Below are 14,872 nucleotides of genomic sequence, written 5' to 3' on the forward strand. Positions count from 1 at the left end.
CCTCCAAAATGGATATGGCATTGTAGTATATATATATTTAGAGCATGTGAGTTCATAATGTAGCTGTCAGTTTTTACTGTACTTTAACATAATTTTAAAATGTGGGTGTAATTTGTATCTCATTTCAGAACCAGCAGTCATTGTAGAGAAGCCAGAAGCAATCAATGTTACATCAGGAGATACTTGTACCCTTGAATGTGTGGTAGCTGGTACTCCAGAACTCATTACCAAGTGGTTTAAGAATGGAAAAGAGCTGACCAGTGACAACAAGTATAAATTAAGTTTTTTCAACAAAGTGTCTGGTCTTAAGATTATTAATGCAGCGCCAAATGACAGTGGTGTGTACACTTTTGAGGTGCAAAACAGTGTTGGGAAAGATAGCTGTACAGCTTCAATTCAAGTTTCAGGTTAGTTGGTTTCATTTTCATTAATTATTATTTCATAGTTCAGAATTTAATTTTGAGTTTTCTGAAGAAAATTTCAGTTCCAGGCAGTTCAACATTTAATTAGGTTCTTATGCATCAGGCACTGTGCTAACAGGAGGTTTTTAAAAAAGAAAAAGAAATAATTCCTACTCTCAAGGAGCTTGTATCTATGTAAGGAAACCCATTTCAATAGGGCCACTTACATCCAGTATCTAGAAGTTATCAAAATTAGAGCTGCTTTACATGAAACATTAGAAGAAAATCTCTTTTAAAGAATTTAGTTTCATTTTATTTCTGAATGATTAGAACAAAATTGTATTCTTGGTTAAGGCAACATGATCTATTACATTCATGATACAGCATCCCTTTATCTATTGAAAAGAGAAGGAACTAGAATAACTATCAATGAAACCCCAGAAAATCAAACTAGCAGCTCCTCCTGATTAAAGTTTGAGGCCTCTGATACTGTGAATTTCATGTGAATTCTTCTATGCTAAGGCAAATGATGTGGATTAAAGTAAAAGATCATTTAGTAAAAAGATAGAAATTATCTTTTAAAATCGCATCTATGTAAATGTGTGATATATATATGTATATGTTATAGGGATGTGTACATATGCATATATGTATATATTTATAAAGAATTTGTCACTCTACTTTTCCCTTACTTAGATCGAATTGTGCCTCCATCGTTCACAAGAAGATTGAAAGAGACAAGTGGTTTACATGGTTCTTCTGTTGTAATGGAGTGCAAAGTTTATGGATCACCTCCAATTTCTGTCACCTGGTACCATGAGGGAAATGAGATCCCCAGTGGAAGAAAGTACCAGACTACCTTAACAGATAATACTTGTTCTCTGACTGTGAATGCTCTTGAGGAATCAGATGAAGGAGATTACACCTGTATTGCTACAAACGTTGCTGGATCTGATGAATGTAGTGCAGCCTTGACTGTAAGAGGTCAGTTAAAAAAAAAAAAAAAGAAAGAAAAAAAAAAGAAAGAAAAGAGGAAAAAAAAGATAGATCATTTAGGAGAATCTGGTTCAATTTTATCATTCTTCTTTCAAATTGTACTTATTGAGCACTTATTATGCTTAAGACTCTATTCTGTACTGCACACTTTGTGAGGTGTTTTCATTACTTTTTCATACAAATATTAACCACATTTTTATATGTCTGTGTGTGTGTGTGTGTGTGTGTGTAGAACCACCCTCCTTTGTGCAGAAGCCTGATGCCATGGATGTTCTCACTGGCACAAATGTAACTTTCACAAGCATCATTCGAGGAACTCCTCCTTTCAGTGTTAGCTGGTTTAAAGGTAGCACTGAACTGGTACCAGGAAGCAGATGTAATGTTTCTTTTGATGAGTCAGTGGCTGAACTGGAGCTGTTTGAGGTAGATACATCACAAAGTGGAGAATATACCTGCGTAGTTAGTAATGATGCTGGCAAGGCTTCTTGTACAGCACATCTTTACGTAAAAGGTTGGTCCCCTTATATCCCTTCTTTCATTTTAAAATTTTTCCTGTGTGTTCATGTATACGAATGTGTGTGTTTGACATGATCATTTTATCTCTTTCTAGCCCCAGCCAAATTTGTGAAGAAACTAAATGATTACAGCATAGAGAAAGGGAAGCCACTGATTCTGGAGGGTATATACACCGGAACTCCACCCATTTCGGTCACATGGAAGAAGAATGGCTTAAACATAATTCAATCTCAAAAATGTAGCCTGACTGCTACAGACAAATCTGCTATCCTAGAAATTCCCAGCAGCACGATAGAAGATGCAGGACAATACAACTGCTACATTGAGAATGCATCTGGGAAAGATTCTTGCTCTGCACAAATATTGATATTAGGTGTGTTCCTATAATATATCTCTTTTTTTTTTTTAGTACTTATGCCAATTCTCTGAAGTTTTTTTGCTACTGATCATCTTTCCTTGTGTTTTAGAACCACCCTATTTTGTAAAACAAATGGAGCCTGTTAAAGTGACCGTGGGAGATTCTGCCTCCTTGCAATGTCAGGTTGCTGGTACTCCTGAAATCACAGTATCTTGGTACAAAGGAGATACTAAATTAAGAGCCACTTCTACCTTCAAGATGCATTTCAGGAATAATGTTGCTACACTGGTTTTCAACCAGGTCAACATTAATGACAGTGGAGAATATATCTGCAAAGCTGAAAACAGTGTGGGAGAAGTGTCATCATCAACTTTCCTTACCGTTCAAGGTGTGTATTTTACAAATTAATGAAGTACCTCCTTTGAGCTGCATCTAAATTGGTTCATCAGACCCTTTTTTCTTGTTTTTTGAAGTATCTGGTTAGTAGTAAGCATTTAATAAATGTTTTATCTAATCTAATTCCCCCAATAGTTAACTCCCAAACCTCTTCTAAGAAAGATGATAAATTATAACTTGATTTGGAATTAGGACATAATTATTCATTCACATAATAATTTGAGATGAATAATAATCTTCATAAGATTGCAGTTTTAGAATTCTAAGGGCCCTTAAGTTCTCATACAGTCCAAGCCCCATTAACAGGACAAAAAAACTGAGACCTAAAGAAATCATAGCATCCCAGATTTTGGATCTTGGAAGAGACTGAGTACAACTTGCTCATTTTGTAGATCAGGAAATTGAGGCAGAAAAATATTAAATCATTTGCCCAGTGTTCCACAGGTAAAATTTCTAAAATAGGAATTGAATCTATGTCTTCTGACTCCAAGTTCAATCCCCTATAATACTATATCCCAAGATCATGTATGTAATGACTGGCAGAGACTGGTATTCAAATCCAAGATTTCTAACTCTTCTAACTCAAAATCCTACACAAATCCTACTTTATTTTGCTTTATTGTAATCCATGCCTTCTAGAGTTTATCCCCTTTAAGATGGTTGACTGTCTCTTCCCTGAAGACAATATTTTCTTTAGTTAGCCTACAGCTGTGTCCTCCTTTTAAACTTTAAAGCTGATCTTAAAGTGAAACTTTGAAACAAGATGGTGTGCACTCCTTAGCACAACTCAGGAGAATGTAAGAATGCTTCTGAGTGTGTGGAAAGTTCATTATCAGTGCAAAGTTTGTGAGAGGGTATCCTGTAATTGAGAATATACAGTCTTTCATTGCCTGATTTCATTTCTTTACAGAGCAAAAACTTCCACCTTCATTTTCTCGACAATTGCGAGATATTCAAGAAACTGTTGGCTTACCAGTCATATTTGAATGTACAATCAGTGGCTCAGAACCCATGCAAGTGTCTTGGTTTAAAGATGGTAAACCTTTGAGAGATGGCCAAAACGTGCAGACTTCCTTTTTAGATAATATAGCAACACTGAATATTTTCAAAACAGATAGGAGCCTTGGAGGTCAGTACGCCTGTACAGCTACAAATCCTATTGGATCTGCCACTTCCAGTGCCAGGCTCATCCTCACAGGTTGGTGGATTTTAATAAATGTCCTATTTAATAAATAATTTTAAAAGATATAAATGTCTGCATATATATGTATACATGCATATACATACATACATGCATATGTACACACACACTCATACCCTAATAATAAGGAGACATTACTTTTTATAAACCAGTATGTTTTATGGATATAAAGATTGGTAATATGTTTCTATTTACTCATTTATAGAGGGAAAGAATCCACCCTTCTTTGACATACCAACTGTCCCAATTGATGCTGTTGTGGGAGAAAGTGCTGACTTCGAATGCCATGTGACTGGAACTCAACCAATTAAGGTTACCTGGGCCAAAGATAATAAAGAAATACGGAGTGGAGGAAACTATCAAATTAGTTACCTTGAGAATACTGCCCACTTGACTATTGTTAAAGTTGACAAAGGAGACTCTGGACAATATACTTGTTATGCTGTGAATGAAGTTGGAAAAGATTCATGTACAGCCCAACTTAACATAAAAGGTAAATAGGACTCAGATTGCATGGCACAACTAGAAATACAATGCTTTATTTACATTTCATCCTAATGATCCTTTACTTATGAAACTCATAAAGAAACTACAAATACCAATTTGCAAACTGAATAGGAATGACCCTTGGGCAAGAATGATGGCTTATGCTATAATTTCTGCTTACTGGGAAAAGCTGAGATAGATCAATAACTTGAGTTATTAAGACTAAAGCCAAAAGAGTGTTTAAGCTAGGTCTGTCAACAAAGTTGTGAGTCCCTGAAATCAGAACCTTCCCAGAAGAACTAAGCAGTGGGCAAAGTGGCCCACCTTAGAAAAATGGAGAAAAATAATTTGTACTGGGATTGAGTCCTTGAGTGATCACTATACTTCCAATCTGGACTAGATAGAGAAGGAAAAAGTAATAATTAATTAAAACAATATACAAGAAACCATTCAGGTGTCCCAGAAGTCTTGGGACAGTTTTAAATTTTTGCATCATAGTATATTATTTAAATAACAATAGTTTTAAATTGTTAAAGTTTAAAACTACAAGATGACTTTTGAATTTCAAATTACTTTAAATCTACAGGAAGATATTTGAGAGCTAAGCCTGCTTGGCAAAAAGAATCTTATATTCTTTAACTTAAACTTTCTAAAACTTTGCAATACTGTTGTATAAGTTTTATAAGAAAGTTTTATTTAAAAATATTATCTTGGTAAATTTCTATTCTGGAAATAATAGCTTTATGTAGCTCGAAGTCAGAGTGTAAATTTGCATATACTCTTGGTGGGCAGTAGGATTCTAACTAGGGTAGGGCTAATAGTGCAGACTTTCTGGCATTTTCTTCCTTCCTGGAGGGCTTTCTCCTTTACCCTGCATGCCTGGATCTGAAATGTTTTGCCCCAGTCAAAAATTCATAAACTTGGGGCAGCTAGGTAGTGTAGTGAATAGAACATCAACCCTGAAGTGAAGAGCACCCAAGTTTAGCTCCAGCCTCAAATACTTGCTAACTGTGTGACCCTGAGTAAGCCATCCATACCTCCAAAAACATTAAGTATATAAACGTTCTAGAAAATATTTCCATCTCCAACTACCATACTCCTACCCTTGATTTTCCTCTCTATAAACCTTTTTTCCCTGCCTCCCATCCACTTGAGCAGCAGCAATTCCTTCAAAGAACTTCATTTTGCCCTAAGCTAGCTTCCCCCCCAAGGCTGTTCCCTACACAAGTTTTGCCTCCTTCTCCCTCATCCCAACCAGCAAAAATAATTCATTAGAGCTCTAGTGGGAGATCAAATTATGATTAGGCAGCAGATGTGATGTGATGATTTCTGAGACATTGATAAATCTTTTAACAATGATCTGCTTTTCCATCCCTTATTGTTTGTGATGCAATCTCTTTCAGAACGGCTAATACCACCAAGTTTCACCAAAAAACTCTCTGAAACAGTGGAAGAAACAGAAGGGAATCCTTTCAAACTTGAAGGGCGTGTGGCTGGTTCCCAACCTATAACTGTTACTTGGTATAAAAATAACATGGAGATTCATCCAAGTGCTAACTGTGAAATAGCATTCAAGAACAACGCCATATTTCTTCAAATTAAGAAAGCTGGGATGTCTGATGCTGGTTTATATTCATGCAAAGTATCCAATGATGCTGGATCTGCTCTGTGTACTTCTTCAATAGTTGTCAAAGGTCAGTTCATTTCAGACTACTTAATATATTTTATTCATTTATTTTATTACCTATGAATAGACCTTTTCTCTGACTTTAATCAAGTTATAGAAGAAAATATGTATTCTTTAAAAGGGTTGTTATTATGAGTCCACACAAACTGTTCTGTAAAATAACCACTCTTTACACTAGCCTAATATTGTCCTGTGAAATATTTATCATTTAATAACAGTGCAGTTTCAACCACTGAAACTTGGGTTGCTAGAAGTTGAAGTCACAGTAATGTATGCACAAATGGCATATGCTTTTCTAGGTAATATATTCTTGCCATTATAGAAATTCAGATGACTGTTATTAACTCAGGTAAATTTATTAGATATTGAAAAACAATTTTTTTAAAGGAAAGCATAGATGTTATGTTATTTTGCATGCAAATTTCCTGATTATCAATATGCTAACTACTGCAGATAGGTCACTGACCTTTTCTACAAATTTCCTGGGAATCATACGTTATTACTAATTGAATAATTATTACTATTTATTCAAATTAGCAAATTTGAATAATCTGGATTTATGCTAACATCTCCAAACTAAGAATTTTTTAGGAAGTTCTTCTACACATTTATGCTGACACACATAAATTGGATTTAAGTGAGACAGAGTTGCATAGTCATAAATCGCAACAATGATCACCATTCTCTAGCAAAAAAAGGAACAAAACAGAATTTAAGTAATTTGAGAACCCATATCCCAATGTTTGTGTTTCTTTTAAGTTTTATCTCCATCTATTTAAAATAGTTATAATAACATTCAAAATGTAAATTTCAGGCCAATGAGATTGTTTTCAGTTGGACATTGAGTTGAAATTCTTAGTTTCATTAATCTGAAGCACTCTAAAATGACCATAAATGAATTTAATATCTGAAAATTAGCAAAAGAAAAAGAACACAAGCAGTGAGATATATCTGGATGATCAGATTATTTGAATCTTGGATTTTTTGCCTATTAATGTGTACAGATGAATTACCAATAGAGGCAATATGTAGAGTTCAGCATAAAACTAGATTATCTAAAGTTAATAGTTTAGTAATGCATTGTGATGACAAGGAAGTTTGCATTAAGGAATAGTATAATACTTGTAGAACTTAGATAATATGCAGATACTTGGTCAATTTTGTGTATAAAATAATCTCTATATTTTATCTGTTATTACATTTCTGTTCTTCAAACAACATCCTTTAACTTGTCTCAGGACAAGAATGCACAGTGACAGCTACTTTTGTCACTACCTTTGTCATTGTTTAGTGGCAACACTGTTAGATTCATCCAGTCTTCTTTCTTGAAACTTAAAACCCTTTTGCTTTCTTTTTCCCTCACTAAAATACTTTGCAATTTCAGAGCCTAAAAAACCACCAGTGTTTGATCAGCCTCTTACTCCAGTGACAGTAAATGAAGGGGAATTTTTGCAACTCAGCTGCCATGTTCAAGGATCAGAGCCCATCAGGATTCAGTGGCTGAAGGGAGGCAGAGAAGTAAAACCCTCTGACAAATGCAGTTTCAGCTTTGCTAATGGAACAGCTGTTCTAGAACTAAAGGAAGTTACTAAAACAGAGTCGGGAGATTATGTATGCAAAGCTTCCAATGTGGCTGGAAGTGACACTTGCAAATCAAAAGTGACAATTAAAGGTATAGTAATTTTAAAACATCAACTACCCTGTCAAATAAATAAATATTATTCAGTGCTTATTGTCACCATGGTAATTTAATGTTCATTAAACAAGATTTTAAAATACATATCAGTGATCATATGTATCAAATATTCTTATTTTTCTCTTTGAGATAAATCAGTCAGTAAACAGTCATTTATTAAGCACTTACTATGTGCCAAGTACTGTGCTAAACCCTGGAAATATAAAGAAAGGCAAAAAAAAAATTGTCTCATTTTAAAGAGTTCACAGTCTAATGAGGGAGATGATAGGCAAATGACTGTAATCAATATAGAGAAGGCAGTAGCATTGAATAGAATCTAGAAAGGCATCTTGTCAAAAGTGGGATTTTGTTGTTGTTACTGCTGTTTGTCCTTCCTTCTCAAGATGACCATTACATGTAGGAGGTGATGCTATGACAATGCATTTAAGTGAGGGCTGAGCAAGATCACCTGTCTCACTTTCTCCTCCAGAGCCATTTGAGTCTGATGGCCAGATATATATCAGGATAATTGGAGATGACCCTGGATACAATGAGACAGCTGGTCTTTCCCAGGTCTCATTTTGACCAAGGCAGTGGTGAGATTTTAAATGGAACCAAGGAATCAGAGAAACCAGGAGGTAGAGATTAAGGGATAGAAAATATCAGGCATGCAAACAGTCAGTGAAAATGCCCAGAATTAGGAAATGGTTAAAAAAAAAAAACATAAATTCAATACAATCAAAATATCTTTTTTTTAATTGAAGCCTTACTATCATATTATTTATTAACAAGTAAAATTCATCAAAAACCAAGTAAGAAGGATTCTTAGGTTTAGTACTAGAGAGAAATTTAGGAGCCATAGAATCCAACCCTTTCATTTTAGAAATGAGGAAACAGAGACATCACTTGGGATCACACAGTGTCTAATATGAGATTTGAACTCAAGTCCTCCTAATTGCAAGTTCTAATGTCCTATCCATTATGCCATGATTAATTGGTGAAACATTCAAAGGCTCTCATAATTGAAAGCTTTATATAAAGTGATCCCTTGGCATGAATCCTAAAAGTTCCTTTTCAATGAAGCTGCAGAATATTTATATAAAATGTGAAGCTATCAGTTTAATTTCTAATTTGCATGTGTATAGCTATTATCACCAACCTAAACTTCTATGAAACCAATTTAAATTTCTACAAAATCTTCTATGATTCATTCATTTACATAAATGCTTAAATATGTGTATTTAAATGAAGAAACAGAATGTACCATTTTAAACCTTAAATACAAGCATACAGGGTGCTATTTAAACTTACCTTGATTTTAGAGTCTGTTCAGAAGAAAAAATAATATTGCTCTGAGGAAATTGTAACATTAAAATTTGTTTTGCAGATAAACCAGTTGCTGTACCAACAGCTAAGAAAGCAGCAGTAGATGGGAAACTCTTCTTTGTTTCAGAACCCCAAAGTATCAGAGTGATAGAAAGTAAGTCTTGGGTCAAAGTCTTGCATCTTTCTATCCACATATACTTGTTCTTATGAAGAAAAAAACCTCATATGGTTTTATTTCAACAATTAACATTTCAGGAAATCCAACACTGATCATTTTTGTTCTTGTTTGTCAGAAACCACTGCAACATTCATTGCCAAAGTTGGAGGTGATCCAATCCCAAATGTTAAATGGACAAAGGGAAAATGGAGACAGCTGAACCAAGGAGGCCGAGTCTTTATTCAGCAGAAAGGCGACGAAGCAAAACTGGAAATTAGAGATACTACAAAAACTGATTCTGGATTGTATAGATGTGTAGCATTCAACAAACATGGTGAAATCGAAAGTAATGTTAACCTACAGGTAGATGAAAGGAAGAAACAAGAGAAAATTGAAGGAGATCTTAGGGCAATGCTGAAAAGGTAACTGTAAATATGTTCACTGTCAGAGTAAAAAAAAAATGTTAATGTCTATTCCCTAGTGGTCATTAAAGAGATTTATGATCCTTACCCTTAAAGATTTGAGAGAGAGAACAAAACAAGAGCTAGCACATCTCTTTGTACATTAAACCAGTCATAGATAAATGTAAATTTATATGCCTATAAAAGCATAGTAAAATACTGATGGGAGTTATGGCAATTATGAAGAAATAATGGTTCATTAGGATCAAATTGATTAAAGTTTTTAAGAATAACAGCCTATAGCAACTGACTATGTATACTAAAGTTATACATCTTTATTTGCCTCCCTAAAGTGTTATTTTAATGCTTTATTGTGCTGCATGGAGATGGCAATGGGTTCTCCAACAAACTATAGCATCATCAATATAACATAGTTTCTTATAGGTCATATTGAGCTTTGAAGACCTTACTTTGTCTCTCACACACACACACACACACACACACACACATACACACAGAGAGATAATTGCATATAATCATACAACTCTAAATTTCAAAAAAAATTCTATTTTTCTTTTCTGCATTTAAGAATTATGTTCAAATTTTATCCTAAATTTTGGTAGATGGAAAATTTTTATCATTTGTAATAAAAATGTATCTTGATGTGACTTCCAATCCCATTCATCTTATTTTAAACATATTAGTGGAATTTTCATTAGAATAAAAACCTTTCTAAATGCTCATGATTCTCTGAATCATATCATTAATTATTACATTATTACATAAAAATTACATCATTAATTATTAAAGAAAAAGATGAGTCAATAAATGAAAGCTAGATATTTTACCTTTAATATCAACTTCCTTTTATCACTTAGGACTCCAATCCAAACAAAAGGATCTGGGGAAGAGGAGACCATTGATATCATGGAACTTCTGAAAAATGTTGATCCTAAAGAATATGAAAAATATGCTCGTATGTATGGAATTACAGATTTCAGGGGACTACTCCAAGCCTTTGAATTGTTAAAGCAAAGTCAAGAAGAAGAAACACACAGACTGGTAAGTTCTCTTAGGCTGAAAAACAAAAATCAAATACATAAATTCTAATTAAAATATGTATATTATATGGTTTGAATGATGAGACTTGCCATATATTCCTCTACCAAAAGCTTCTGACGTCTTATTATAGCACAGAGAAAAGGCCCTGGGTTTTCAGAGGCTATGCTAGCAAGTCACAGAATCTGGTAGGTCTCACCAAGCTGATAAAGGTTTCAGTGCAACAATGGGCAGATCTAGCTAAGTCTGGAGAGAGGGATCTTATCAAAATTTTGCCTGGTGATGATTTGGGGGGGAGATGGGATATAATAGCACATGAAATACATGTACTAAGGCCTAGGAAAGGGATGAGTTGCAATCTAAATTTTTGGAGGGCAAACAGTAAAAGAAATGATTATTACTAGCCAATGGTTTGGGGAGATCCAGAGATGTCCCTTTTTGTAGTTTTCATTTCAAAGTTCCATCTCTTGAAGGACATTAATGATATGAGATTGGATTAACTTTCTTGTTCAGATCCCACTCAGATAGGCAAACCATTGTGCTCTACTCAGTTTTGGGTAGGAATAAGTTCTTTGAACAGATTGCCCAAGACTGGAGGTAATTTAGAAGGAAATGACATACACCAAAGCTCAATAGAATATGTCCAACCCCTCACTGTATTCTCTAACAAACCAGAATTAATTGTTACACTCAACACCACTCTTCTGAGGGCTTATAAGCCAGAGTGCCATTGATATCTTTTTATTAAAATGCTAGTATTACTAATAAAATTACTAGTTATCCAGAAATAATGTCTCTCAAACTTTTAAAATATCGCAACTCATGATCAGTGACCCTTTGAAGAATCAAATCATTAAACAGGAAATTCAAAAAGTCTGAGCAGTAAAACAAGTTTTCCAATTTTTCATAGAAGCAAATGAGTTAACATATCTAAAGCATTTTTGTAAACTCTAAAGTTTTATATAAATACTAGTTGATATTATTAATATTGTTATAAATCCATCAACAAGTATTTATCAAATGTCTCTATGCTCCAGGGACAGGGATCTCCAAGAATAGATAAAAATAGTCATGAGTCTATTTGGTACAGAGGAAAAAGCAATAGATTAGGCATTAGGAGACCTTAGTTCTAGAACTCTCTCTTCTACTAAATAATTATATAAGGTATATACAACTTTTTTTTTAAAGAAGCAGCTTAAAATGTTCTAAGACTTTTGGTACACTGCGAAATACTGGCTAGAGCATTTAATCTATTTAGACTTTAGTCACTTTATTTGTGAAATGAAATAGTTGTGCTTGGTCTCAAACAATAAATATTTCCTAAGCATTTTGTGTGTGCTAGGCACTATGCTAAGTCATGGTATTATAGTTTGGTTTTCAGTAATGTCTGACTCACTGTGACATCCATTTGAGATTTTCTTGGATACTGGAGAGGTTTGTTATTAATTTCTCCAGTTCATTTTGTGGACGAGGAAACTGAGACAAACCCCCTTAATTGACTTGCCTAGGGTCACATAGTAAATATCCGAGGTCAGATTTGAACTCAGATCCTCCTGACTCTAGGCTCAGCACTCTTATCCACCTAGGTCCCCCTCCTCTAATCTGTAGCACTTACCTTACTGGACTGTGAGGAGGATGGAGTGAAATAATACATGTAAAGGATTATATGAATATCAATTATAAAGTACATGAGCATAGAAATGGAAAAAAATAAAATTGTCATCTAATTATTTTCATTCATGTCAAATAATTTAATGTTTTTTAGGAAATTGAAGAAATAGAGAAGTCTGAAAAAGATGAAAAGGAATTTGAAGAATTAGTAGCATTTATCCAGCAAAGGTTGTCACAGACAGAGGTAATAAATAAATAACTTATTGCAAAATAAGGCTGTATTCTAGGAACTTAAAAGTGAGACTAATGGTCCATTTACATTTTTTTTTTACCTTCAGCCTGTCACCCTCATCAAGGATATTGAAAATCAGACTGTTATAAAAGACAATGATGCTGTCTTTGAAATTGACATTAAAATAAATTATCCGGAAATCAAACTCTCCTGGTACAAAGGCACTGAAAAATTGGACCCCAGTCCTAAGTATCAAATAAGCATTGAGGGTGACAGACATATACTTCGAGTCAAAGACTGTCAACTGAAAGATCAAGGCAATTATAGGTTGGTTTGTGGTCCTCACATCGCCAGTGCAAAGCTAACTGTAATTGGTAAGTAGAGGCAATTTAAAACAAAAACATCCAAAATCAGTTTTTCATTGAATGCATCAATGTGACAGCTATTCAAACTTCTTTTATCACACCAACAGAACCTGCTTGGGAGAGACATCTTCAAGATGTTACCGTAAAAGAAGGTCAGACCTGCACAATGAGCTGTCAGTTCTCTGTTCCAAATGTTAAATCAGAATGGTTCAGAAATGGAAAGATTCTCAAACCTCAGCCCAGATATAAAACTGAAGTGGAACACAAAGTCCATAAATTGTCCATTGCAGATGTTAGAGCAGAAGACCAGGGCCAGTATACTTGCAAATATCAAAATCTTGAAACATCTGCAGAGCTAAAAATTGAAGGTTGGTATATGAAACTGTATTTTGTGAAGAATTATTTTGTAGACTAATAACCAAGTAGAAGTGTCTAATATTGGAAATTTCCACCTTGGTGAAAAATTGGGTAAACTAATCTTTGATTTTTTTAAAGACATAAATTTGCATGGGTAATTAATTGTTTGACACATCTTAAATTTCATATGGTTAATTCATAAAAGAACTAAAACAAAGGGTATGCTTGTAAATATTTAACAGTTTGCTTATAAAAAAAAAGTTCATGACACACTTTTAAATTAAATCTGTATTAATATTTTCTCCATCTATTTCTTAAGACTAGATAATTAACAAAACAATAACTGAATCCCTGATTTGTAAGAGTTGCAGGTTTGCAACATATTAATGTTCACACTGAAAATATAACAAATCAGTTTTCATTTCCAGTGTGGCCCTGAAAATATTTTGGAATTAATGGAATTACAGAATTAGAATGTTGAAAGACTCCCCAGTAGTAATCTTATCCAATCCACTTTTACTTCTGCCTCTTTTCAAGTATTTTTTTTAAATGAACTATAGTGAGCCAGATTTCAGTCCAATCTACACTGATTTTTCTAACACTTAGAGCTAACTCCAACAGATTGTCTCTTTATCTAACAATGATAGAGTGCCTAAATGTTTCCAAAGTGCCTTATAAACATTATCTTATTTAAAGGTATATGAGCTCCCTCTCACCTGAGATATTTAAATCAAAGTTGGAGAACCAGCTCTTGGTCTACTATACTGTGCAATAGATTGAATTTAATAATGTCATAGATTTCTTTCAATCCAAAATCCTGCCATCATTATTCTTGTAAAATAGATGTGGATAAAGTAACAAACTATAAAAAATCATTTCACTGCGGGTTTGTAAGCTATGAACTGGAAAGGAAGGGGTTCCAGCCTGGGAATCAGGATTTGATTGACTTGAACAAAGTGATTTTGTCTACAATCTACTAGGAGAAGTTTTATACATAAATTTTACATTTTTATAAATAATAGCAAAAATGAAGCAGCATTATACACATACATATCAGAAGAATTCTTTTGGGATGAAAAGTAACTTTAAAAAATTATTATTTTATTTAAGATATATATTGTTACGTATACAGATGTTGATTAGTATTTTTGTAGGTGACTTTTTTTGTAATAATCCTATTTGATGATTTCTGAAATAATTTAATATTTAGTGCCTAGAATATTAATATAAATGTTAGCTATTATTGTTATAGATAATAAAGTACTTAGCACAGTAGTTGAAAGAGCACTATTTAAATGCTTATTTTTTTCCATCAGAGCTATATAATTACTTATTTGGAGTAACCATAACAATGCCTTATCTAATATAAAATTCAAAGTACATGAGAAATTTAGATTTCAAGTTCTAGCTGTAAGCATTGTACTACCCACTATATTTATTTGAAACTGTTGCCTACTCTTTGTGACTTGGTTTTGAGGATTTTTGTGGCAAAGCTATTGGTTTGCCATTTCCTTCTCCAGCTCATTTTATACATGAGAAAACTGAGGCAAACAGCATAAGTGACCTACCTAGGATCACGTCACTAGTAAGTGTCTGAAGCCAAATTTGAACTCAGGTCTTTTTTACCCTAGGCCCAGTGCTCTATTCA

At 33.8% G+C, this 14,872-nt stretch overlaps 1 protein-coding gene across 3 annotated transcripts in view; it reads left to right on the forward strand.

The window, feature by feature from the left end:
- TTN (titin) overlaps positions 1 to 14,872 on the forward strand; it is a 324,196-nt gene that overhangs the window by 116,241 nt on the left and 193,083 nt on the right. For 2 of the 3 annotated variants that reach the window (XM_031960390.1, XM_031960391.1), the window contains exons 91-105: positions 129 to 407; positions 1,098 to 1,385; positions 1,630 to 1,908; positions 2,008 to 2,286; positions 2,381 to 2,659; positions 3,578 to 3,865; positions 4,074 to 4,361; positions 5,758 to 6,048; positions 7,426 to 7,713; positions 9,104 to 9,196; positions 9,336 to 9,621; positions 10,479 to 10,662; positions 12,425 to 12,514; positions 12,609 to 12,876; positions 12,975 to 13,235. The exons of the other annotated variant lie outside the window; for it this stretch is intronic. In XM_031960390.1, the coding sequence (XP_031816250.1) occupies positions 129 to 407; positions 1,098 to 1,385; positions 1,630 to 1,908; positions 2,008 to 2,286; positions 2,381 to 2,659; positions 3,578 to 3,865; positions 4,074 to 4,361; positions 5,758 to 6,048; positions 7,426 to 7,713; positions 9,104 to 9,196; positions 9,336 to 9,621; positions 10,479 to 10,662; positions 12,425 to 12,514; positions 12,609 to 12,876; positions 12,975 to 13,235 (3,741 nt within the window). The remainder of the gene's footprint in view (positions 1 to 128; positions 408 to 1,097; positions 1,386 to 1,629; positions 1,909 to 2,007; positions 2,287 to 2,380; positions 2,660 to 3,577; positions 3,866 to 4,073; positions 4,362 to 5,757; positions 6,049 to 7,425; positions 7,714 to 9,103; positions 9,197 to 9,335; positions 9,622 to 10,478; positions 10,663 to 12,424; positions 12,515 to 12,608; positions 12,877 to 12,974; positions 13,236 to 14,872) is intronic. 3 annotated transcript variants of the gene reach the window in all.

The sequence above is a fragment of the Sarcophilus harrisii genome, chromosome 3, assembly GCF_902635505.1.
Source record: "Sarcophilus harrisii chromosome 3, mSarHar1.11, whole genome shotgun sequence".
Taxonomy (NCBI): Eukaryota; Metazoa; Chordata; class Mammalia; order Dasyuromorphia; family Dasyuridae; genus Sarcophilus; species Sarcophilus harrisii.